Source organism: Oncorhynchus gorbuscha, linkage group LG16 (genome assembly GCF_021184085.1).
Source record: "Oncorhynchus gorbuscha isolate QuinsamMale2020 ecotype Even-year linkage group LG16, OgorEven_v1.0, whole genome shotgun sequence".
Lineage (NCBI taxonomy): Eukaryota > Metazoa > Chordata > Actinopteri > Salmoniformes > Salmonidae > Oncorhynchus > Oncorhynchus gorbuscha.
The window spans coordinates 10,501,419-10,526,401 of NC_060188.1; the positions used below are offsets into that span (position 1 = coordinate 10,501,419).

The 24,983-nt window shown below is 43.9% G+C and overlaps 1 protein-coding gene and 1 pseudogene across 1 annotated transcript; both read right to left on the reverse strand.

Annotated features, from left to right (window-relative positions):
* The window catches only part of LOC123998976, an 899,899-nt pseudogene that overhangs the window by 620,015 nt on the left and 254,901 nt on the right, over nucleotides 1-24,983 (reverse strand).
* On the reverse strand, nucleotides 10,024-14,058 carry LOC123998947 (tumor necrosis factor ligand superfamily member 14-like). The gene is made up of 4 exons (XM_046304207.1): nucleotides 13,239-14,058; nucleotides 11,852-11,885; nucleotides 11,588-11,674; nucleotides 10,024-11,397 (listed from the first exon to the last, which is right to left on the reverse strand). The coding sequence occupies exons 1-4, from the start codon at nucleotides 13,437-13,439 to the stop codon at nucleotides 11,003-11,005; spliced, it is 717 nt and encodes a 238-aa protein (XP_046160163.1). The 5' UTR covers nucleotides 13,440-14,058; the 3' UTR covers nucleotides 10,024-11,002.

Sequence of the window (24,983 nt, forward strand, 5' to 3'; positions counted from 1 at the left end):
TTTCTGAAATTTCTAAAAACCTGTTTTCGCTCTGTCATTATGGGGTATTGTGTGTAGATTGATGAGACAAACATTTGATGAATGTGAAAAAAGTCAGGGGGTCTGAATTCCTTCCGAATGCACTGTACCCCTACAAAAATGTCTATTAATTATAAAACACATAATAATTCACATTTCCTGGTGCTAAGGGATTCTTTTCCTGCTGTAACGAACTGGCTCAAATTAAGATCCTACATCTGTATAGTTGTGTGACTTACTACAACATGAGACCCCAGAGATCAAGTGAAAGTAGGAGGTCCTTACAGTGTGTCCCCCACATGTTGGTTGAATAATACATTCAAGGGCCCTCCCTTTAACTATGCTGTCGAGGAACAGACCCTCCAGAGGCTGAGAGCTAAGTAAAGAAGATCTTATATTGGCTTATATTGTGAACTGTCACAGAGGTATCACACAACACATCAAATGATATTATCTACTTATATCCTTGCAGGAGGGAGAGAAAGTGTTGTGTAGCACAGCATGACTCATCACAACCCAGACACAACACACATTTTTTCCAGTCGTTGGGGATTTCAACGATAACCTTACATCTTTCTAATCATTGTAACATTAGCTGTTAAAACCACAGATTACGATTACGCTCTGAGTTTATCCAGAATGCTGTCCCACGTAAACAGAGATCAGAGGCTAGCGTCCACCCACTCCTTGGAGAGGTTTCATGAGGAAGCCTAGACCACGTTTCTTAATGCGATGACTTTCCATTGCCAGATGTGAGGTTAAAGACAGGAGGTATGGGCAAGTCCACACGAGAGAGAGAGTGTTTTGTGTGTTTCAGTACGGATGCAGTCCGCGTTGCCTCTGCTTCTTATTTCCACACACTAAGACGTCATCATGACAGTTTCCTCAAAATGTTTATTTGCTCTTATCTCTCTTTCTCTCTCTCCTTTCTAATGCTCTTTCTTTCTAACGCTCTGTCTCTCCCAGTCAATGGAAAATGATATTGAAACATACAAATATGATTATCCAGAATTCATAGTTTGCGTGACAATGTTTCTGGAGAGAGCATGTGAAATCATGCAACCCAACTGTGAAATGATACTCACATATATATCTAACAGTGTGGAACACATTCATCATGGCATGTATAGGTAACTGACAAAATAAAGGAAACACTGGAGTAAATGAGGGATACAAAGTATATTGAAAGCAGGTGCTTCCACACAGGTGGATCCTGAGTTAGGTAAGCAATTAAAACATCCCATCATGCTTAGGGTCATGTATAAAATGCCTAGTTGAACATTATTTTGGCTACCCTGGCTAGACAAAGAGATCACAGTGACTTTGAAAGAGGGGTCTCAAAGTGCATATGGGGGTTTAAAGTGTGTGTGTGTGTGTGTGTGTGTGTGTGTGTGTGTGTGTGTGTGTGTGTGTGTGTGTGTGTGTGTGTGTGTGTGTGTGTGTGTGTGTGTGTGTGTGTGTGTGTGTGTGTGTGTGTGTGTGTGTGTGTGTGTGTGTCACCAAATCTCAATCCAATTGAACACTTATGGAGATTCTGGAGCAGCGCCTGAGAAAGCGTTTTCCACCACCACCAACAGAACACCAAATGACGGAATTTCTTGTGGAAGAATGGTGTGGCATCCCTCCAGCAGAGTTTCAGACACTATGTCTAGGCACATTGAAGCTGTTCTGGCGGCTTTAGCAGCTTGTGGTGGTCCAACGTCCTATTAAGACACTTTATGTTAGGGTTTCCTTTATTTTGAAACTTAGCAGTAGTTTCAAGTGAAATGTTGAAAGTTGAGGACCCCCCCCCCCACACACACACACACAGTTGTTTTATTTTTTATAGTCACATTCACAGGATAGGTGCAGTGAAATGTGTTGTTTTACAGGGTCAGCCCAAATAGTACAGCGCCCCTGGACCATATTAGGGTTCGGTACCTCAATATGCAATCAATGTGCATTACTTCTTTGTTCATATTTAACTAAATAAATATATTTTACTGTACACATGAACTCAAATGGAATATGTGCCAACAAATTGAATGCAACAATCCAGTCTCTGTTTGGTTCCATATAGAATAAGATGCTGGTGTATTTGAAGGAGACACCAGGGAGCAGTGTTTAGCTTTAAGTAGGACTACATTTATTCTCTGGGGTCTCACAACATTCCTCACTGACATTACTCAACACAAGACCTTTCTCAACCCAGGTATTTCCAAAGGTTGTAGGAAACACATGATCCATAAAACTAACGGACAAATCTGAACGTGTTGCCTCTTCAAACTGCTATAGGCCTATTGTATAGATATTCCTTCATAAATGTTCCACTTCATGGTTGGTTAATGACTTCAAATGAAATGGCTGCTACAGGCCTACATTTTCAACATGCTTAGCTGAGCCATTAAGGACAGGATAAGAAGTCAAGAACAGTAAGAACTGGAAAATCCAACTGCATCTCATACAGTCATCTCTGTCTTTCCTGGTTAGACCACTGAAGGTTGAAGATGTGGTGATGACTCAAGTATGGACACAGTCATACACCTGTACACTGTAACATTATGACATGTCTCAACATGCTGTTTTAAATTGAGGGCTAAGTCAGAATGTGTCCCAAATCACACCCTATTTCCTATATATAGTGCACTATTTTTGACCAGAGCCCTATGGTCAAAAGTAGTGCACTATATAGGGAATGTGATGCCATTTGGGACTTTATGTTCACAGAATAGACATTCATATGATTGAAATTACACCTGTAGAAACACCAGCCAAGTTCATACCAGAACAGTGACACAAGTGTGTTTGATTAAACAAACATTTGGATCATTGTAGAGATGATTACTGAGGGGGATGGGTTCAATATCATATTAGCTGCTCATTTAAACCCCTTCACACGCACCCTACTTGGTTCGTAAATGTACTTGTCCCCAGTACATGGGTTGGAAACTTCCAGAGAGAGAAAGGCCATGAATCAGCGAAACAACAGATATACTGAGCTGCTTGCATCGCCCCCAGCCAGCACCCAGAACCCCCACCTCCACTTCCTCTTCAGTTTACTAATATACAACATACGCCTGCACCGGGGGAGACCTCAAAGAGCTGCTTCTTAGAATAGGACAGAGGTGAGAGGAAAGAGCAAGACAAAGACACAAAGATGTTCTCAGGACTACAAAAAAAACTTCACTTGCGAGTGTATGTGAATGAGTTATTGAACGTTTTGTATGAACATATCCAGTACCAGTCAAAAGTTTGAACACACCTACTCATTCAAGGGTTTTTCTTGATTTAGACTATTTTCTACATTGTAGAATAATAGTGAAGACATCAAAACTATGAAATAACACATATGGAATCATGTAGTAACCAAAAATGTGTTAAACAAATCAAAATATATTTTATATTTGAGATCTTTCAAAGTAGCCACCCTTTGCCTTGATGACAGCTTTGCAAACTCTTGTGATTCTCTCAACCAGCTTAATGAGGTAGTCACCTGGATTGCATTTGAATTAACAGGTGTGCCTTGTTAAACGTGAATTTGTGGAATGTATTCCCTTCTTAATGTGATTAAGCCAGTCAGTTGTGTTGTGACAAGGTAGAGGTGGTATACAGAAGATAGCCCTATTTGGTAAAAGACCAAGTCCATATTATAGCAAGAACAGCTCAAATAAGCAAAGAGAAATGACAGTCAAGTCAAATTTTATTTGTCACATGCGCCGAATACAGGTATACCTTACAGTGAAATGCTTACTTACAAGCCCTTAACCAACAATGCTTTAAGAAGTTTTAAGAAAAAAATAGATAAAGTAACAAATAATTAAACAGCCGCAGTAAAATAACAATAGCGAGGCCATATACAGGGGGTTTTGGTACAGAGTCAATGTGCAGTTAGTTGAGGTAATTGAGATAATATGTACAGTAGGTAGAGTTAAAGTGACCATGCATAGATAATAGACAGAGATGAGCAGCAGCGTAAAAGAGGGGTCTGGGTAGCCCTTTGATTAGCTGTTCAGGAGTCTTATGACTTGGGGGTAGAAGCTGTTAAGAAGCTTTTTGGACCTAGACTTGGCGCTCCGGTACCGCTTGCCGGGCGGTAGCAGAGAGAACAGTCCGTGACTAAGGTGGCTGGAGTTTTTGACAATTTTTAAAGCCTTCCTCTGACACCGCCTGGTATAGAGGTGCTGGATGGCAGGAAGCTTGACCCCCAGTGATGTACTGGGCCATACGCAATACTCTCTGTAGTGCCTTGAGGCCGGAGGCCGAGCAGTTGCCATACCAGGCAATGATGCAACCAGTCAGGATGCTCTCAATGGTGCAGCTGTAGAACCTTTTGAGAATCTTTTCAGTCTCCTGAGGGGAATAGGCTTTGTCGTGCCCTCTTCACGACTGTCTTAGTGTGTTTGGACCATGATAGTTTGTTGGTGATGTGGACACCAAGGAACTTGAAGCTCTCAACCTGCTCCACTGCAGCCCTATCGATGAGAATGGTGGCATGCTCATTCCTCATTTTCCTGTAGTCCACAATCATCTCCTTCGTCTTAATCACGTTGAGGGAGAGGTTGTTGTCCTGGCACCACACGGCCAGGTCTCTGACCTCCTCCCTACAGGCTGTCTCTTCATTGTTGGTGATCAGGCCTACCACTGTTGTGTCATCGGCAAACTTAATGATGGTGTTGGAGCCGTGCCTGGCCATGCAGTCATGAGTGAACAGGGAGTACAGTAGGGGACTGAGCATGCACCCCTGAGGGGCCCCAGTGTTGAGGATCAGCGTGGCGGATGTGTTGTTACCTACCCTTACCACCTGGGGGCGGCTCGTCAGGAAGTCCAGGATCCAGTTGCAGAGGGAGGTGTTTAGTCCCAGGGTCCTTAACTTAGTGATGAGCTTTGAGGGCACTATGGTGTTGAACGCTGAGCTTTAGTCAATGAATAGCATTCTCACATAGGTGAGAATTTTGTCTAGGTGGGAAAGGGCAGTGTTGAGTGCAATAGAGATTGTATCATCTATGGATCTGTTGGGGCGGTATGTAAATTGGAGTGGGTCTCGGGTTTCTGGGATGATGGTGTTGATGTGAGCCATGACCAGCCTTTCAAAGCACTTCATTGTTTCAGACATGAGTGCTACGAGTCAGTAGTTATTTAGGCAGGTTACTTTAGTGTTCTTGGGCACAAGGACTATGGTGGTCTGCTTGAAACATTGGTTGGTATTACAGACTCAGTCAGGGACAGGATGAAAATGTCAATGAAGACACTTTCCAGTCGGTCAGCGCATGCTCGGAGTACACATACTGGTAATCCGTCTGGCCCTGCGGCCTTGTGAATGTTGACCTGTTTTAAGGTCTTACTCACATCGGGTACGGAGAGCGTGATCACACAGTCGTCCAGAACAGCTGATGCTCTCATGCATGCTTCAGTGTTACTTGCCTCGAAGCGAGCACAGAAGTAATTGAGCTTGTCTGGTAGGCTTGTGTCACTGGGCAGCTCGCGGCTGTGCTTCCCTTTGTAGTCTGTTATAGTTACTTTAAGACAATCCGGAAAATGTCAAGAACTTTGAAAGTTTCTTCAAGTGCAGTCACAAAAACCATCAGCGCTATGATGAAACTAGTTCTCATGAGGACCCCCACAGGAGAGGAAGACCCAGAGTTACCTCAGCTGCAGAGGATAAGTTCACCGGTCTCAGAAATCTGCAATTAACTGCACCTCAGATTGCAGCCCAAATAAATGCTTCACAGAGTTCAAGTAACAGACACATCTCAACATCAACTGTTAAGAGGAGACTGCGTGAATCAGGCCTTAATCGTCAAATTGCCACAAAGAAAAAGGACACATATAAAAAAGAAGTGCCTTGCTTGGGCCAAGAAACATGTGCAATGGACATTAGACCGGTGGAAATCTGTCCTTTGGAGATTTTTAGTTGTTGTTCCAACCGCTGTGTCTTTGTGAGACACATAGTACTTGAACGGATCATCTCTTCATGTGTGGTTCCCACCGTGAAGCATGGAGGAGGAGGTGTGATGGTGTTGGGGTGCTTTGCTGGTGACTCTGTCTGTCATTTATTTAGAATGCAAGGCACACTTAACCTGCATGGATACCACAGTATTCTGCAGCAATACGCCATCCCATCTTGTTTGAGCTTAATGGGACTATCATTTGTTTTTAACAGTACAATGACCCAACACACCTCCAGGGTGTGTAAGGGTTATTTGATCAAGAAGGAGAGTGACGGAGTGCTGCATCAGAAGACCTGGCCTCCACAATCACCCGACCTCAACCCAATTGAGATGGTTTGGGATGAGTTGGACCGTTGGAACTGGTTGAAAGAATGCGAAGAGTGTGCAAAGCTGTCATCAAGGCAAAGGGTGGCTTCTTTGAAGAATCTCAAATGGATTTGTTTGAAATTTTTCTGGTCACTAAATGATTCTATATGTGTTTTTTCATAGTTTTGATGTCTTCACTATTATTCTACAATTCTTTACAAAATAAAGAAAAACCCTTGATTGCGTAGGTGTGTCTAAACTTTTGACTGGTACTGTAGGAACAATATTTGTATAATGTGAGTGTGAATGTATATGATTGCATGGTATACATTTTTAATTTAACCTTTATTTTAACAGGACTCATATTGAGATCCAGGTCTCTTTTACAAATGAGCCCTGCAGAACGGAAACAGAATACACACATCCAATACAAAATGCAGAGCCGGTTAGGAAAGACATTGGAAATGTATTTTGTTACGTGTTTTCAATCAATGAGGTCAGATACTTTTGATAGGGAAGTAATATCAAAGTTGTGAGCAAATGTGGTTAGCATTGCTCTAAAACCTGTACAGTGCAGTCTTATCACCTCTGTCACCAGTAAACAAGTTAATCAGGTCAGGGAATCAAGATAACAATCTCTATGCGAACACAGGTCACATACTGTCATATACTCAGGTCGCATACTGTCATATAATCAGGTCGCATACTGTCATATACTCAGGTCACATACTGTCATATAATCAGGTCGCATACTGTCATATACTCAGGTCGCATACTGTCATATAATCAGGTCGCATACTGTCATATACTCAGGTCGCATACTGTCATATATTCAGGTCACATACTGTCATATAATCAGGTCGCATACTGTCATATACTCAGGTCGCATACTGTCATATACTCAGGTCACATACTGTCATATAATCAGGTCGCATACTGTCATATACTCAGGTCACATACTGTCATATACTCAGGTCGCATACTGTCATATACTCAGGTCACATACTGTCATATAATCAGGTCGCATACTGTCATATACTCAGGTCACATACTGTCATATACTCAGGTCACATACTGTCATATACTCAGGTCACATACTGTCATATAATCAGGTCGCATACTGTCATATACTCAGGTCACATACTGTCATATACTCAGGACACATACTGTCATATACTCAGGTCACATACTGTCATATACTCAGGTCACATACTGTCATATACTCAGGTCACATACTGTCATATAATCAGGTCGCATACTGTCATATACTCAGGTCACATACTGTCATATACACAGGTCACATACTGTCATATACTCAGGTCACATACTGTCATATACTCAGGTCACATACTGTCATATACTCAGGTCGCATACTGTCATATACTCAGGTCACATACTGTCATATACTCAGGTCACATACTGTCATATACTCAGGTCGCATACTGTCATATAATCAGGTCACATACTGTCATATACTCAGGTCACATACTGTCATATACTCAGGTCACATACTGTCATATACTCAGGTCACATACTGTCATATACTCAGGTCACATACTGTCATATACTCAGGTCACATACTGTCATATACTCAGGTCACATACTGTCATATACTCAGGTCACATACCTTACTCTTACCTATTACCGTTGATTTGAGACCTCTAAGGTATTTTTTCTATATGTCAGTAAAATGGAGCAAAGACACTGTATAAGGGGGGATTATATGCTTCACTGTATTGCAGGGGGTTGGTGGGGATGGGGGACGGTAAAAAGAGAAGTGGTTTTCACCTCGTGTGGTCGCAGGCTGACTGTCTAAAATGCAACTGAGTGGGTGCAGCATCCGCTGCTACTGAAGCCACGCTCTAGACTCAATTCCAGCACAGAAGCCCTTTAGTTACACGATGACTCTGTATGTCTGTTTGTGATTACATGCCTGCATGCATATATTTTTGTGAATCAATTAAAGTAACAAATAATGCTCACACAGAATCGTAAGAAAGATAAAAAATTCCAAATGTATTTATTTGAATATTTGCAGGATAGAATATACAAAATACACAGTATGTGTTACAGCTATAGCTTACTGCTTGCGTTAGCGTCCAAGAAGAAGAAAAAAACATATATTTTATTTTATTTCTCACTATATATGGAAGTTGATAAATCCTGTTTATCAGAATATGGAGGACAATGACTACTTTACATTTGTATAAAATGTTAAATAAATATAAAACACCAAAAGGTGAAATACAACATGTCGAGGGTATTGAAATTAGTTAATTACTTGGTCATTTTATGGAGGGTATACAAAGAGGGAAATAGATAGTCCAACATTTGACCTTATCATGAACACATAAAAACATTGGTGTTTTTAAATCACTGATGAAGGATTTTGAGGCTGATTCCCTGACCTGTTAAACTTTGTTATACTCTTGTGAATTCATTGGTTTTTACTAGATTCCTTGTAGTTTTTCATATTGTCTGTCTGTAATTTTTTTGTAATGACTTGGTGCTGAAAAGGAGATTTTAATCTCAATGAGCCCTTCTGGTTAAATAAAGTTTAATTTAAAAAAAATGAAAACACTATGCAGTGGTTTACATGCAATTGACCTGAATATCAGGTATTCTTAAATCGTTTCAAAAACATAGAATATATCTACTTGTCAATATATCGAATTATCTAAATATCTAAATATTTTTCTCTATATCTATATTATGTATTTCCTTATACTATTATATATATTTTTTTTTTAATCAGGTCAATATAACATACAAGTAAGAGAATAAAGAGCTGATGTCTGTAAATATGCATTGAACCCTAGCATACAGAGGTAATGTTCATACAGTTCTTTTGTTCTTTTTGGCAGACTATCAACATAATGTGTTACCTCCTGACCAAAACCCCCATCAATAACAACACTACTTACAAAAGAGAAGTAACACTGGGTGAATACAAACATCCCTAATAATGTTATTCAGCACTTTCACCACCAAAACTGATCAAAAAATGGTTTTATTTTACAAAAGCTAAATCAATCAATATATTATAATTTTATCCAATTTTATGATTTACCTTAGCAACAGGGCCGGATTAATGCAGGGGTTTACCGGGGCTGAAACATCTGTGTCCAGGCCCATTTGGTGCCCAAGAGGCAGCAATTCATTTTTTGGTTTTTAAATAAATATTTAATTATTAAGGAAATATATACTGTATATATTATATGTTTTATATATATATATATATATATATATATATATATATATATATATATATATATATATATAGTAACCGGAAGGTTGCGAGTTCAAACCCCCGAGCTGACAAGGTACAAATCTGTCGTTCTCCCCTGAACAGGCAGTTAACCCACTGTTCCCAGGCCGTCATTGAAAATAAGAATGTGTTCTTAACTGACTTGCCTGGTTAAATAAAGGTAAAAATAAAAATATATATATTTGATACTTTTTCACTCAATACTCAATCACAGGAAGACTCAGGACCCTGCTCTCAATGAGTCTAGCTGCTGCCTGCTGCCGCTCTACTAATCATCAGATGGGGGGAGGAGAGGAGGTAGGGGGTCCCCTGTCTTGATTGGGTAGTTGATTAATCATTTAAAAAAATAACTGCATAATAAATAAATAGGACTGGTCAATTGTGTGAGTCAAGGACTGGGCCGAAGAGGCAAAAAATAATAATACTTTGTATTTTATATATATATTTTTTTTATCCAACCACAGGCGCCGGCTCTCAATGTTCAAAATACACCAGAGAGCATAATTCAGCCACAGAGGATAAATCGTTTATTTAAAAAAAACCTGTTAATTAAGTTTTATCACAAGCACATACAGATGTCTTCCAAAATTAAGCAAACACCAACAAAAAGTGTCTTAAAAGGGTGCTGCCACCATGAGCTGCCAGAACAGCTTCAATGCTCCTTAGATTATACATGTGGATATAAACCATGCCAGGAAAATGCACCCCATACCATAACATACTGTATCCCTTGGTTACTCATGTGTTTCCTTTATTTTGGCAGTTACTGGTATGCCTACAGTCAGGAAGGTAATGCGCCCCAAATAGGCTACAGCTTCTTGCTTTTTGGCCATAGATATATACTCCATTGAAGTGTTTTGTAACCTCTTACCCTGGGAATTTGACTGTTAAACTCATGGTTACACTAGCAATGGATGCCAGTTCAGACTTGAATGGGAACTGCCAGCTATGGATCTATGGATTGTAGATTTCAAAATGAAATTGTGGAAAAAACACACTGTTTGGAAAACAAATGCCTACTGGTGAAAAGAGAAGACTAATCAGTCTTTAGAACCAATTTAAAAAAATTCTTAACAACTCCCAATTTTTTGCAAACAGCAGCACTGTTTTTTCAAAGTATCTCATCTTGAGATAGGCTATTGCCACAGCTAGCGCATCAGCCCTCACCGTGAGAAGCCTATGGCTTCATCTTCATCATCAGGTGAGTCAGTGTGCCACTCAACGTTTTATTTAGTAACCTACTGTAACCGATGATATTACAGTATATATTATAAAGGGGCTTTTTCTTCAACAGTACATTTTCCACTCATCGAAATGCATCTTGATGCAAGGATTTGTTTAAAGAAAATGAGGGTGTGCCCGGGAAGGGGGAAGGCCCTGCGTAGCAATATTACATGTAAATTGGCCTACAGTATTATTATGCCTTAAACCAATGATAATCAGCCAGCTATCTAAAAAAAAGTATCTTCATCATCAACCCGTATTATATCATATAGATACCAAACACGTTCTCTGTGGAATATTGTATCCGAACTTGAGTGACATTTTTCACTTTGACAAAGAGGGAGTCATCTTCAAAGAGGTGGAACACCCCTCCCAGGTAGCTGTTTGATGTGGACATCATTTTCCCAAACTTGGGGTGATATCTCCTGGACTTAAGGAGTTCAATGTCCTTCCCAAGGTACCGTGGAGTAGTTCTGCAGACCGAGTGTGTGAACGCAACATCGACCTCACTGAAGAAGATCTTAGAGTAGACGTAGTAGTAGCCTTCCTTCTGGATGACAAGCTTCCCAGCTTTGTACTCCATTTCATGGAGGATTGGTTCTGCCTGCATGTTCCATACCATGACTCCATCTCCATGGGGTGCTTGAGGTCCAGCTGGAGAACAAATACAGGACAATATATGGGAAAAGTTTTCTGTCATTTGAATTTATCTTCATGTACTATTTCAAACACCATACTATCTGATGTACTACTACATACTTCTATTTCACCCTCTTCTGTCATGACCAAATATTAATATAAAGGGTTGTGTGTAGTTGAAATGGCCTGGTGACAATGGTCTTACCTGTCAAATGTGCAACAGGTTTTGAAGGCAACACAATAGGGTTTGGTCTTGAAGTTGGGGGAACCTCCTTCGGAAATTCCTCATGGTCTGTTTTGGGAACAAAGTTTATGTTGAAGTGATGCACATTTTAGAAGGTGAATGATTCAGAAATGCATTTATCAAATGTGTATAAAATACTCAGTCGGGATCTTCTACCAAAGATGAGTCCCTTGTCATTTTGTCACAGTGTTTGAACAAGAGAAGGAGAAATAGTCTGGGACATACCTTGGATACTCATACTAGCTGACCCTGACTCCGCCTGCAGTTGGGAATAGAGATTTCATCATAGTGAACAGAGAGGTTTGTGGTAATACAGTACAGGTATGTGTGAGAATGTTCATTTGCTCCTATTTAAGTGGTTCTTTGGGCCTTCAGCAATGTGACCTTTACATTTTATTAGATGATATGCAGGAAAGATAAACAGAACTGCTTATGGTTTCTGTTAATTAAGCCAGGTAGATCACCCATCCCACCCCAGACCACCCCACCCCGTCTTCCTGTCAGTACATGTGCATGCAGCGAGACTAGGTTAGCTCTATCCTCTTCCAATAAACCATCGCACACTTGCCACCAGATTGGGTCAGGGGAAATGATGTCACATGAAGCTCAACATAACCACAAACACCTGACCAACAAACAAATTCTGTGGAACACGGGAAGCTGGCCCCTGGTACGTCACGGAACATTCATATTCTCCGAAATGATGCCCAATTCTGAATAACTTCTCCATCTCAACTGTTGCCAAATGTAGAAGAATGAATAAAACTGTTAAATGCGTATATCAAGGGGAATCCCAACTCAAACTTTGGACAGAAACTGCTGACTATGAGAGAACTTCACTATGTTGTCATGAGACCTGTTTGTACGTAAAACAAAATTGACATGACAAAAAAAACTAAAAAACCTGAATAATGCACTGGTAACTCGGAAATTAATATTTGTTTCTATTCCCTATAGACTTGGAAAATTATTTCACACTTAGAGTCTAACAAAACAACCAATTGTAGCAGGGTTACAATATTCCATCATCACACATTACTCTATTCTGAACCAGGATAATGCCATTATAAAATGGAGGAAAGGAACAAATGCAAAAAGCCAACAGTAAATTACTACATTGTACAAAACACATAGAGATTGGATAACTAAATGTGACTTTATAAATAATAATTTATTATTTTAATGTAGTATCTTGGATTTTTTAAGTATTGTCTTAATGTAACTGTGCATTCGGCCTAATTTCAGTCTTGTCGACTGCGACTACGAGGTAAATCAAATCAAGTAATTATTTCCCATATGATGATGCAAATGGGTTGTACATTATTTTGTGAGAGAGAAAGAACACATCAACTAATGACACTGGAAATGTATTCACTTTCATTTTGGAATGAAAGAAAGATGTTTCCGAGAATAGTGTACACGTTGTGGGGTTGAGAGCAAGAGATTGGGTAAAATAAAACAGTGAGAGATGAAAGAACACAGTAGAAAGAATACATAGTTGTTACTAGATTTGTGAGAGAGAGAGATGTGTGAAGAGAGACTCTCAGGTGTTGAGGGAGACAGAACAGAGATGGAGACGGGTAGACATCCACCTCATGGTGACAATACTCACAGATCCCTGTTTGGAGTAGAGGTGGTAGATGAAGCAGGCCTCTATGGCCAATCCACACAAAGCCAGACCAACCAGCAAGAACAGCAGGCTTTGGGCCACACCACCCCGACCAGGAGGTCTCGGTTTGGGGGGCAGCGGTGGGTAGGCTGCATGGCTATCCACCATGAACACGGAGGGGTACGGGACACCACCCTCAGCCATGATCTCTCCGATCAGAGAATATAAGGAACTGAAAAAGGATCCTCCAAGAGGTAGTCAAGTAGTACCTGAGCGAGGTCCACGCACCAGGGGTCCCGGCACACAACGAGAGACACAGAGAGATTTCCCAGAGCAAGACCAAGCACTAGTGTGGGTTGTACAGTATGACTCCTCAGGTCGTCTTGTCAGCAGAAAAGACAAGACACACAGTAGTGGAAGAAGACCTCCAGATATGAGAAATGTGGAAATCCTTCACATAAACGACCACCTCCCCAAAGAGCAGTCACAGAAAGCAAAACTTGTCTTAAGCAAAATAAATCTTGACAGAGAGAGAACAGTTACCTCTGGTGTTAAGTTTCAATCAGTCAGATAGAGTGAGGCAAATGCAAATGAGCATCTTATAGAGTGGCCATGCACTGAGTATGATCACCTCCCCACTACACTACATACACCCTCCCACTCTAGCCTACTACAGCATACATGGAGTTTCGCAATCATTTGTCTCTCTGTTCACACTTCCTCTCACTCACTCTCACCAACTCTCATGATGAGTATCTGATTGTCATGTTTTGTCATTTATTATCTTGTCTTGTCCCTGTGCTTCCCATTCTATTCGTTTCCCTCTGCTGGTCTTATTAGGTTCTTTCCCTCTTTCTATCCCTCTCTCTCCCCCTCCCTCTCTCGCTCTCTCTTCTCTCTATCGTTCCGTTCCTGCTCCCAGCTGTTCCTATTCCCCTAATCAATCATTTAGTCTTCCCACACCTGTTCCCGATCCTTTCCCCTGATTAGAGTCCCTATTTCTTCCTTTGTGTTCCGTTCCTGTCCTGTCGGTTCCCTGTCTAGAATTCACCGTGCTGTGTTTGTGTATCGCCCTGTCGTGTCGTGTTTTCCTCAGATGCTGCGTGGTGAGCAGGTGTCTGAGTCTGTCTGGTTCAAGTGCCTTCCCGAGGCAACCTGCTGTTCACCTGCTGTTCAAGATCGAGTCTCCAGTTTGTCCTCGTCATTTCGAGTGAAAGTTGTGTTTTTGTTTGTATTTACTTTACTGGATTAAAGACTCTGTTTTCGCCAAGTCGCTTTTGGGTCCTCTTTCACCTGCATGACAGAAGGAACCGACCAAGGAATGGACCCAGCGACTTCAGACGCTCGTTACACTGCCGTCGAGATCCAAGGAGCCATGCTCGGCAGACACGAGCAGGAATTGTCTGCTGCTCGCCATGCCGTGGAGAACCTGGCCGCTCAGGTTTCCGACCTCTCTGGACAGTTCCAGAGTCTACGTCTCGTGCCACCTGTTACTTCCTGGCCTGCCGAGCCTCCAGAACCTAGGGTTAATAACCCACCTTGCTACTCCGGGCAGCCCACTGAGTGCCGCTCCTTTCTCACGCAGTGTGAGATTGTGTTCTCTCTCCAACCCAACACATACTCTAGAGAGAGAGCTCGGGTTGCTTACGTCATTTCACTCCTTACTGGCCGGGCTCGAGAATGGGGCACAGCTATCTGGGAGGCAAGGGCTGATTGCTCTAACAAGTTCCAGAACTTTAAAGAGGAGATGATTCGGGTTTTTGACCGTTCAGTTTTTGGTAGGGAGGCTTCTAGGGCCCTGGCTTCCTTATGCCAAGGTGAACGGTCCATAACGGATTATTCTATTGAGTTTCGCACTCTTGCTGCCTCTAGTGAGTGGAACGAGCCGGCGCTGCTCGCTCGTTTTCTGGAGGGACTCCACGCAGTGGTTAAGGATGAGATTCTCTCCCGGGAGGTTCCTTCAGATGTGGACTCTTTGATTGCTCTCGCCATCCGCATAGAACGACGGGTAGATCTTCGTCACCGGGCTCGTGGAAGAGAGCTCGCATCAACGGTGTTTCCCTGCTCCGCATCGCAACCATCTCCCTCCTCTGGCTCAGAGTCTGAGCCCATGCAGCTGGGAGGGATTCGCATCTCGACTAAGGAGAGGGAACGGAGGATCACCAACCGCCTGTGCCTCTATTGCGGAGTTGCTGGACATTTTGTTAATTCATGTCCAGTAAAGCCAGAGCTCATCTGTAAGCGGAGGGCTACAGGTGAGCGCAACTACTCAAGTCTCTCCATCAAATCCTGTACTACTTTGTCGGTCCATCTACGCTGGACCGGTTCGGGTGCTACATGTAGTGCCTTGATAGACTCTGGGGCTGAGGGTTGTTTCATGGACGAAGCATGGGTTCGGAAACATGACATTCCTTTCAGAGAGTTAGAGAAGCCTACGCCCATGTTCGCCTTAGATGGTAGTCATCTTCCCAGTATCAGATTTGAGACACTACCTTTAACCCTCACAGTATCTGGTAACCACAGTGAGACTATTTCTTTTTTGATTTTTCGTTCACCGTTTACACCTGTTGTTTTGGGTCATCCCTGGCTAGTATGTCATAATCCTTCTATTAATTGGTCTAGTAATTCTATCCTATCCTGGAACGTTTCTTGTCATGTGAAGTGTTTAATGTCTGCCATCCCTCCCGTTTCTTCTGTCCCTACTTCTCAGGAGGAACCTGGCGATTTGACAGGAGTGCCGGAGGAATATCATGATCTGCGCACGGTCTTCAGTCGGTCCCGAGCCAACTCCCTTCCTCCTCACCGGTCGTATGATTGTAGTATTGATCTCCTTCCGGGGACCACTCCTCCTCGGGGTAGACTATACTCTCTGTCGGCTCCCGAACGTAAGGCTCTCGAGGATTATTTGTCTGTGTCTCTTGACGCCGGTACCATAGTGCCTTCTTCCTCTCCGGCCGGGGCGGGGTTCTTTTTGTTAAGAAGAAGGACGGTACTCTGCGCCCCTGCGTGGATTATCGAGGGCTGAATGACATAACGGTTAAGAATCGTTATCCGCTTCCCCTTATGTCATCAGCCTTCGAGATTCTGCAGGGAGCCAGGTGCTTTACTAAGTTGGACCTTCGTAACGCTTACCATCTCGTGCGCATCAGAGAGGGGGACGAGTGGAAAACGGCGTTTAACACTCCGTTAGGGCATTTTGAGTACCGGGTTCTGCCGTTTGGTCTCGCCAATGCGCCAGCTGTTTTTCAGGCATTAGTTAATGATGTTCTGAGAGACATGCTGAACATCTTTGTTTTTGTCTATCTTGACGATATCCTGATTTTTTCTCCGTCACTCGAGATTCATGTTCAGCACGTTCGACGTGTTCTACAGCGCCTTTTAGAGAATTGTCTCTACGTAAAGTCTGAGAAGTGCTCTTTTCATGTCTCCTCCGTTACTTTTCTCGGTTCCGTTATTTCCGCTGAAGGCATTCAGATGGATTCCGCTAAGGTCCAAGCTGTCAGTGATTGGCCCGTTCCAAGGTCACGTGTCGAGTTGCAGCGCTTTTTAGGTTTCGCTAATTTCTATCGGCGTTTCATTCGTAATTTCGGTCAAGTTGCTGCCCCTCTCACAGCTCTTACTTCTGTCAAGACGTGTTTTAAGTGGTCCGGTTCCGCCCAGGGAGCTTTTGATCTTCTAAAAGAACGTTTTACGTCCGCTCCTATCCTCGTTACTCCTGACGTCACTAGACAATTCATTGTCGAGGTTGACGCTTCAGAGGTAGGCGTGGGAGCCATTCTATCCCAGCGCTTCCAGTCTGACGATAAGGTTCATCCTTGCGCTTATTTTTCTCATCGCCTGTCGCCATCTGAGCGCAACTATGATGTGGGTAACCGTGAACTGCTCGCCATCCGCTTAGCCTTAGGCGAATGGCGACAGTGGTTGGAGGGGGCGACCGTTCCTTTTGTCGTTTGGACAGACCATAAGAACCTTGAGTACATCCGTTCTGCCAAACGACTTAATGCCCGTCAAGCTCGTTGGGCGTTGTTTTTCGCTCGTTTCGAGTTTGTGATTTCTTACCGTCCGGGTAGCAAGAACACCAAGCCTGATGCCTTATCCCGTCTGTTTAGTTCTTCTGTGGCTTCTACTGATCCCGAGGGGATTCTTCCTTATGGGCGTGTTGTCGGGTTAACAGTCTGGGGAATTGAAAGACAGGTTAAGCAAGCACTCACGCACACTGCGTCGCCGCGCGCTTGTCCTAGTAACCTCCTTTTCGTTCCTGTTTCCACTCGTCTGGCTGTTCTTCAGTGGGCTCACTCTGCCAAGTTAGCTGGTCATCCCGGTGTTCGAGGCACTCTTGCGTCTATTCGCCAGCGCTTTTGGTGGCCGACTCAGGAGCGTGACACGCGCCGTTTCGTGGCTGCTTGTTCGGACTGCGCGCAGACTAAGTCGGGTAACTCTCCTCCTGCCGGTCGTCTCAGACCGCTCCCCATTCCTTCTCGACCATGGTCTCACATCGCCCTAGACTTCATTACCGGTCTGCCTTTGTCTGCGGGGAAGACTGTGATTCTTACGGTTGTCGATAGGTTCTCTAAGGCGGCACATTTCATTCCCCTCGCTAAACTTCCTTCCGCTAAGGAGACGGCACAAATCATTATCGAGAATGTATTCAGAATTCATGGCCTCCCGTTAGACGCCGTTTCAGACAGAGGCCCGCAATTCACGTCACAGTTTTGGAGGGAGTTCTGTCGTTTGATTGGTGCGTCCGTCAGTCTCTCTTCCGGGTTTCATCCCCAGTCTAACGGGCAAGCAGAGAGGGCCAATCAGACGATTGGTCGCATACTACGCAGCCTTTCTTTCAGAAACCCTGCGTCTTGGGCAGAACAGCTCCCCTGGGCAGAATACGCTCACAATTCGCTTCCTTCGTCTGCTACCGGGTTATCTCCGTTTCAGAGTAGTCTGGGTTACCAGCCTCCTCTGTTCTCATCCCAGCTTGCCGAGTCCAGCGTTCCCTCCGCTCAAGCGTTTGTCCAACGTTGTGAGCGCACCTGGAGGAGGGTGAGGTCTGCACTTTGCCGTTACAGGGCACAGACTGTGAGAGCCGCCAATAAACGCAGGATTAAGAGTCCAAGGTATTGTTGCGGCCAGAGAGTGTGGCTTTCCACTCGCAACCTTCCTCTTACGACAGCTTCTCGTAAGTTGACTCCGCGGTTCATTGGTCCGTTCCGTGTCTCCCAGGTCGTCAATCCTGTCGCTGTGCGACTGCTTCTTCCGCGACATCTTCGTCGCGTCCATCCTGTCTTCCATGTCTCCTGTGTTAAGCCCTTTCTTCGCACCCCCGTTCGTCTTCCCTCCCCCTCCCGTCCTTGTCGAGAGCGCACCTATTTACAAGGTACATAAGATCATGGACATGCGTTCTCGGGGACGGGGTCACCAATACTTAGTGGATTGGGAGGGTTACGGTCCTGAGGAGAGGAGTTGGGTTCCGTCTCGGGACGTGCTGGACCGTTCACTCATTGATGATTTCCTCCGTTGCCGCCAGGATTCCTCTCGAGTGCGCCAGGAGGCGCTCGGTGAGTGGGGGGTACTGTCATGTTTTGTCATTTATTATCTTGTCTTGTCCCTGTGCTTCCCATTCTATTCGTTTCCCTCTGCTGGTCTTATTAGGTTCTTTCCCTCTTTCTATCCCTCTCTCTCCCCCTCCCTCTCTCGCTCTCTCTTCTCTCTATCGTTCCGTTCCTGCTCCCAGCTGTTCCTATTCCCCTAATCAATCATTTAGTCTTCCCACACCTGTTCCCGATCCTTTCCCCTGATTAGAGTCCCTATTTCTTCCTTTGTGTTCCGTTCCTGTCCTGTCGGTTCCCTGTCTAGAATTCACCGTGCTGTGTTTGTGTATCGCCCTGTCGTGTCGTGTTTTCCTCAGATGCTGCGTGGTGAGCAGGTGTCTGAGTCTGTCTGGTTCAAGTGCCTTCCCGAGGCAACCTGCTGTTCACCTGCTGTTCAAGATCGAGTCTCCAGTTTGTCCTCGTCATTTCGAGTGAAAGTTGTGTTTTTTTGTTTGTATTTACTTTACTGGATTAAAGACTCTGTTTTCGCCAAGTCGCTTTTGGGTCCTCTTTCACCTGCATGACACTGATCTGGTAGAGAGTGGTCTGCTATCTACTCTACCAGCAAAAACAATAAAATCATGATAAGACCAATATATTCATGTTCCTTTACAGTGCAGCTTCAAGTAAAAACAACAACATATGGTTCATCAAATCAAATCAAATCAAATCAAATTTTATTTGTCACATACACATGGTTAGCAGATGTTAATGCGAGTGTAGCGAAATGCTTGTGCTTCTAGTTCCGACAATGCAGTGATAACCAACAAGTAATCTAACTAACAATTCCAAAACTACTGTCTTATACACAGTGTAAGGGGATAAGGAACATGTACATAAGGATATATGAATGAGTGATGGTACAGAGCAGCATACAGTAGATGGTATCGAGTACAGTATATACATATGAGATGAGTGTGTAGACAAAGTAAACAAAGTGGCATAGTAAAGTGGCTAGTGATACATGTGTTACATAAGGATGCAGTCGATGATGTAGAGTACAGTATATACATATGCATATGAGATGAATAATGTAGGGTAAGTAACATTATATAAGGTAGCATAGTTTAAAGTGGCTAGTGATATATTTACATCATTTCCCATCAATTCCCATTATTAAAATGGCTGGAGTTGGGTCAGTGTCAATGACAGTGTGTTGGCAGCAGACACTCAGTGTTAGTGGTGGCTGTTTAACAGTCTGATGGCCTTGAGATAGAAGCTGTTTTTCAGTCTCTCGGTCCCAGCTTTGATGCACCTGTACTGACCTCGCCTTCTGGATGATAGCGGGGTGATCAGGCAGTGGTTCGGGTGGTTGATGTCCTTGATGATCTTTATGGCCTTCCTGTAACAACGGGTGGTGTAGGTGTCCTGGAGGGCAGGTAGTTTGCCCCCGGTGATGCGTTGTGCAGTCCTCACTACCCTCTGGAGAGCCTTACGGTTGAGGGCGGAGCAGTTGCCGTACCAGGCGGTGATACAGCCCGCCAGGATGCTCTCGATTGTGCATCTGTAGAAGTTTGTGAGTGCTTTTGGTGACAAGCCGAATTTCTTCAGCCTCCTGAGGTTGAATAGGCGCTGCTGCGCCTTCTTCACGACGCTGTCAGTGTGAGTGGACCAATTCAGTTTGTCTGTGATGTGTATGCCGAGGAACTTAAAACTAGCTACCCTCTCCACTACTGTTCCATCGATGTGGATAGGGGTGTTCCCTCTGCTGTTTCCTGAAGTCCACAATCATCTCCTTAGTTTTGTTGACGTTGAGTGTGAGGTTATTTTCCTGACACCACACTCCGAGGGCCCTCACCTCCTCCCTGTAGGCTGTCTCGTCGTTGTTGGTAATCAAGCCTACCACTGTTGTGTCGTCCGCAAACTTGATGATTGAGTTGGAGGCGTGCGTGGCCACGCAGTCGTGGGTGAACAGGGAGTACAGGAGAGGGCTCAGAACGCACCCTTGTGGGGCCCCGTGTTGAGGATCAGCGGGGAGGAGATGTTGTTGCCTACCCTCACCACCTGGGGGCGGCCCGTCAGGAAGTCCAGTACCCAGTTGCACAGGGCGGGGTCGAGACCCAGGGTCTCGAGCTTGATGACGAGCTTGGAGGGTACTATGGTGTTGAATGCCGAGCTGTAGTCGATGAACAGCATTCTCACATAGGTATTCCTCTTGTCCAGGTGGGTTAGGGCAGTGTGCAGTGTGGTTGAGATTGCATCGTCTGTGGACCTATTTGGGCGGTAAGCAAATTGGAGTGGGTCTAGGGTGTCAGGTAGGGTGGAGGTGATATGGTCCTTGACTAGTCTCTCAAAGCACTTCATGATGACGGAAGTGAGTGCTACGGGGCGGTAGTCGTTTAGCTCAGTTACCTTAGCTTTCTTGGGAACAGGAACAATGGTGGCCCTCTTGAAGCATGTGGGAACAGCAGACTGGTATAGGGATTGATTGAATATGTCCGTAAACACACCGGCCAGCTGGTCTGCGCATGCTCTGAGGTCGCGGCTGGGGATGCCGTCTGGGCCTGCAGCCTTGCGAGGGTTAACACGTTTAAATGTCTTACTCACCTCGGCTGCAGTGAAGGAGAGACCGCATGTTTCCGTTGCAGGCCGTGTCAGTGGCACTGTATTGTCCTCAAAGCGGGCAAAAAAGTTATTTAGTCTGCCTGGGAGCAAGACATCCTGGTCCGTGACTGGGCTGGATTTCATCTTGTAGTCCGTGATTGACTGTAGACCCTGCCACATGCCTCTTGTGTCTGAGCCATTGAATTGAGATTCCACTTTGTCTCTGTACTGACGCTTAGCTTGTTTAATAGCCTTACGGAGGGAATAGCTGCACTGTTTGTATTCAGTCATGTTGCCAGACACCTTGCCCTGATTAAAAGCAGTGGTTCGCGCTTTCAGTTTCACGCGAATGCTGCCATCAATCCACGGTTTCTGGTTAGGGAATGTTTTTATCGTTGCTATGGGAACGACATCTTCGACGCACGTTCTAATGAACTCGCACACCGAATCAGCGTATTCGTCAATATTCCCATCTGACGCAATACGAAACATGTCCCAATCCACGTGATGGAAGCAGTCTTGGAGTGTAGAGTCAGCTTGGTCTGACCAGCGTTGGACAGACCTCAGCGTGGGAGCCTCTTGTTTTAATTTCTGCCTGTAGGCAGGGATCAGCAAAATGGAGTCGTGGTCAGCTTTTCCGAAAGGGGGGCGGGGCAGGGCCTTATATGCGTCGCGGAAGTGAGAGTAACAATGATCCAAGGTTTTACCACCCCTGGTTGCGCAATCGATATGCTGATAAAATTTAGGGAGTCTTGTTTTCAGATTGGCTTTGTTAAAATCCCCAGCTACAATGAATGCAGCCTCCGGATAAATGTTTTCCAGTTTGCAAAGAGTTAAATAAAGTTCGTTCAGAGCCATCGATGTGTCTGCTTGGGGGATATATACGGCTGTGATTATAATCGAAGAGAATTCTCTTGGAAGATAATGCGGTCTACATTTGATTGTGAGGAATTCTAAATCAGGTGAACAGAAGGATTTGAGTTCCTGTATGTTTCCTTCATCACACCATGTCCCGTTAGTCATGAGGCATACGCCCCGCCACTCTTCTTACCAGAGAGATGTTTGTTTCTGTCGGCGCGATGCGTGGAGAAACCCGTTGGCTGCACCGCCCTGGATAGCGTTTTCCCAGTAAGCCATGTCTCCGTAAAGCAAAGAACGTTGCAGTCTCTGATGTCCCTCTGGAATGCCACCCTTGCTCGGATTTCATCAACCTTGTTGTCGAGAGACTGGACATTGGCAAGAAGAATACTGGGAAGTGGTGCGCGATGTGCCCTTTTTCGGAGTCTGACCAGAACACCGCCGCGTTTCCCTCTTTTTCGGAGTCGTTTCCTTGGGTCGCTGCATGCGATCCATTCCGTTGTCCTGTTTGTAAGGCAGAACACAGGATCCGCGTCGCGGAAAACATATTCTTGGTCGTACTGATGGTGAGTTGACGCTGATCTTATATTCAGTAGTTCTTCTCGACTGTATGTAATGAAACCTAAGATGACCTAGGGTACTAATGTAAGAAATAACACGTAAAAAAACAAAAAACTGCATAGTTTCCTAGGAACGCGAAGCGAGGCGGCCAACTCAGTCGGCGCCAACCAGTGTTATTATTGTGTTCTTAAGACTTTTCATGGTATTGTTTTTTTACCACATGCTGTGTCAAGATCATGCTTTTCCCTCCCTGACATTGGAAGGTTGGGAGTTCGATCCCCAGTCAAGTCATACCAAAGACTGGAAAAATGTGTCTCTGCTTGGTACTTGGAGATGGATTGGGGTTTACTATGTCAGGAAGTGGATAAAAGGTACACAGCAGGGGTGTCCATATATAGCTTCAGCATGCTCTCTAAGGTGTGTTCTAAAAAATGACCCACTAGTGAAAATAATCTACAACTGAACCTATATTCATAATATTCATAATCAGATGTAGGATCAGCACCCTTTCCAAACCCCCTTAGCTATCAGGCTGGGGTGTTAGAAATCTGATCTTAGATCAGTGGCATAGAGTAAACCTCATCCAAACTAACAAGAGCACATTGCAATAACCATGTAAAGCGTTTCCTTTGTCATAGCACCAGCCACAGCCTCTCTGACCATAATGCACACTTCTAAAAAAACATTATATATGTCATATAACTAAAACGTACAACAAGTTGTCCTTAAAAATGGTATGTACAAGGCATATGCTGTATGTGTGTACATATTTGTGTATGTTTACTACTGGGTATGCTGTGTATGCTGTTGTGTATGTGTGTTTTTATCCAGACAACTTTTATGTGATGTGTATGTTTTTATTGATTCTATGGAACCCAGGACTCCTTGGAAAACTGTGGAAATGGTTACTGAGTGGACAATTCTGGCAAATTCTTTTTAATTAAATGAGTTTCCAGTGAGCAAAATGACGTTGGAAAGAAGTTGAAAATAAATAATTACGGATGTTGAAGTCAAGTGAAGGTTGAAAACGTATTTTATGGACATTGATATAAATGTGGTTAGTCCAGACAGGATGAAATCTGAACCAAACATAGGCCCCTCCAGAGCTGACCAAATCTGAAGAAATCATAGATGTCTATGTTTAGGCCAAATCAAGGGTGGTCCAGAGCTGACCAAATCTGAAGAAATCATAGATGTCTATGTTTAGGCCAAATCAAGGGTGGTCCAGAGCTGACCAAATCTGAAGAAATCATAGATGTCTATGTTTAGGCCAAATCAAGGGTGGTCCAGAGCTGACCAAATCTGAAGAAATCATATATGTCTATGTTTAGGCCAAATCAAGGGTGGTCCAGAGCTGACCAAATCTGAAGAAATCATAGATGTCTATGTTTAGGCCAAATCAAGGGTGGTCCAGAGCTGACCAAATCTGAAGAAATCATAGATGTCTATGTTTAGGCCAAATCAAGGGTGGTCCAGAGCTGACCAAATCTGAAGAAATCATAGATGTCTATGTTTAGGCCAAATCAAGGGTGGTCCAGAGCTGACCAAATCTGAAGAAATCATAGATGTCTATGTTTAGGCCAAATCAAGGGTGGTCCAGAGCTGACCAAATCTGAAGAAATCATAGATGTCTATGTTTAGGCCAAATCAAGGGTGGTCCAGAGCTGACCAAATCTTAAGAAATCATAGATGTCTATGTTTAGGCCAAATCAAGGGTGGTCCAGAGCGGACCAAATCTGAACCAATTATAGACTATTATTCTTGGCACAAATCAAGGGTGGTCCAGAGCGGAACAAATCTGAACCAATTATAGACTATTATTCTTGGTACAAATCAAGGGTGGTCCAGAGCGGACCAAATCTGAACCAATTATAGACTATTATTCTTGGCACAAATCAAGGGTGGTCCAGAGCGGACCAAATCTGAACCAATTATAGATTATTATTCTTGGTACAAATCAAGGGTGGTCCAGAGCGGACCAAATCTGAACCAATTATAGACTATTATTCTTGGTACAAATCAAGGCCGGTCTGGAAATCAACCTCTGTTGGCGTTCAAATCAAGACCAAAGTGGACTGACCAAATTTTACCAAACTTTCCACATCCATGGACATCCTACGTCAGTCATGTGTGTGTGTGTGTGTGTGTGTGTGTGTGTGTGTGTGTGTGTGTGTGTGTGTGTGTGTGTGTGTGTGTGTGT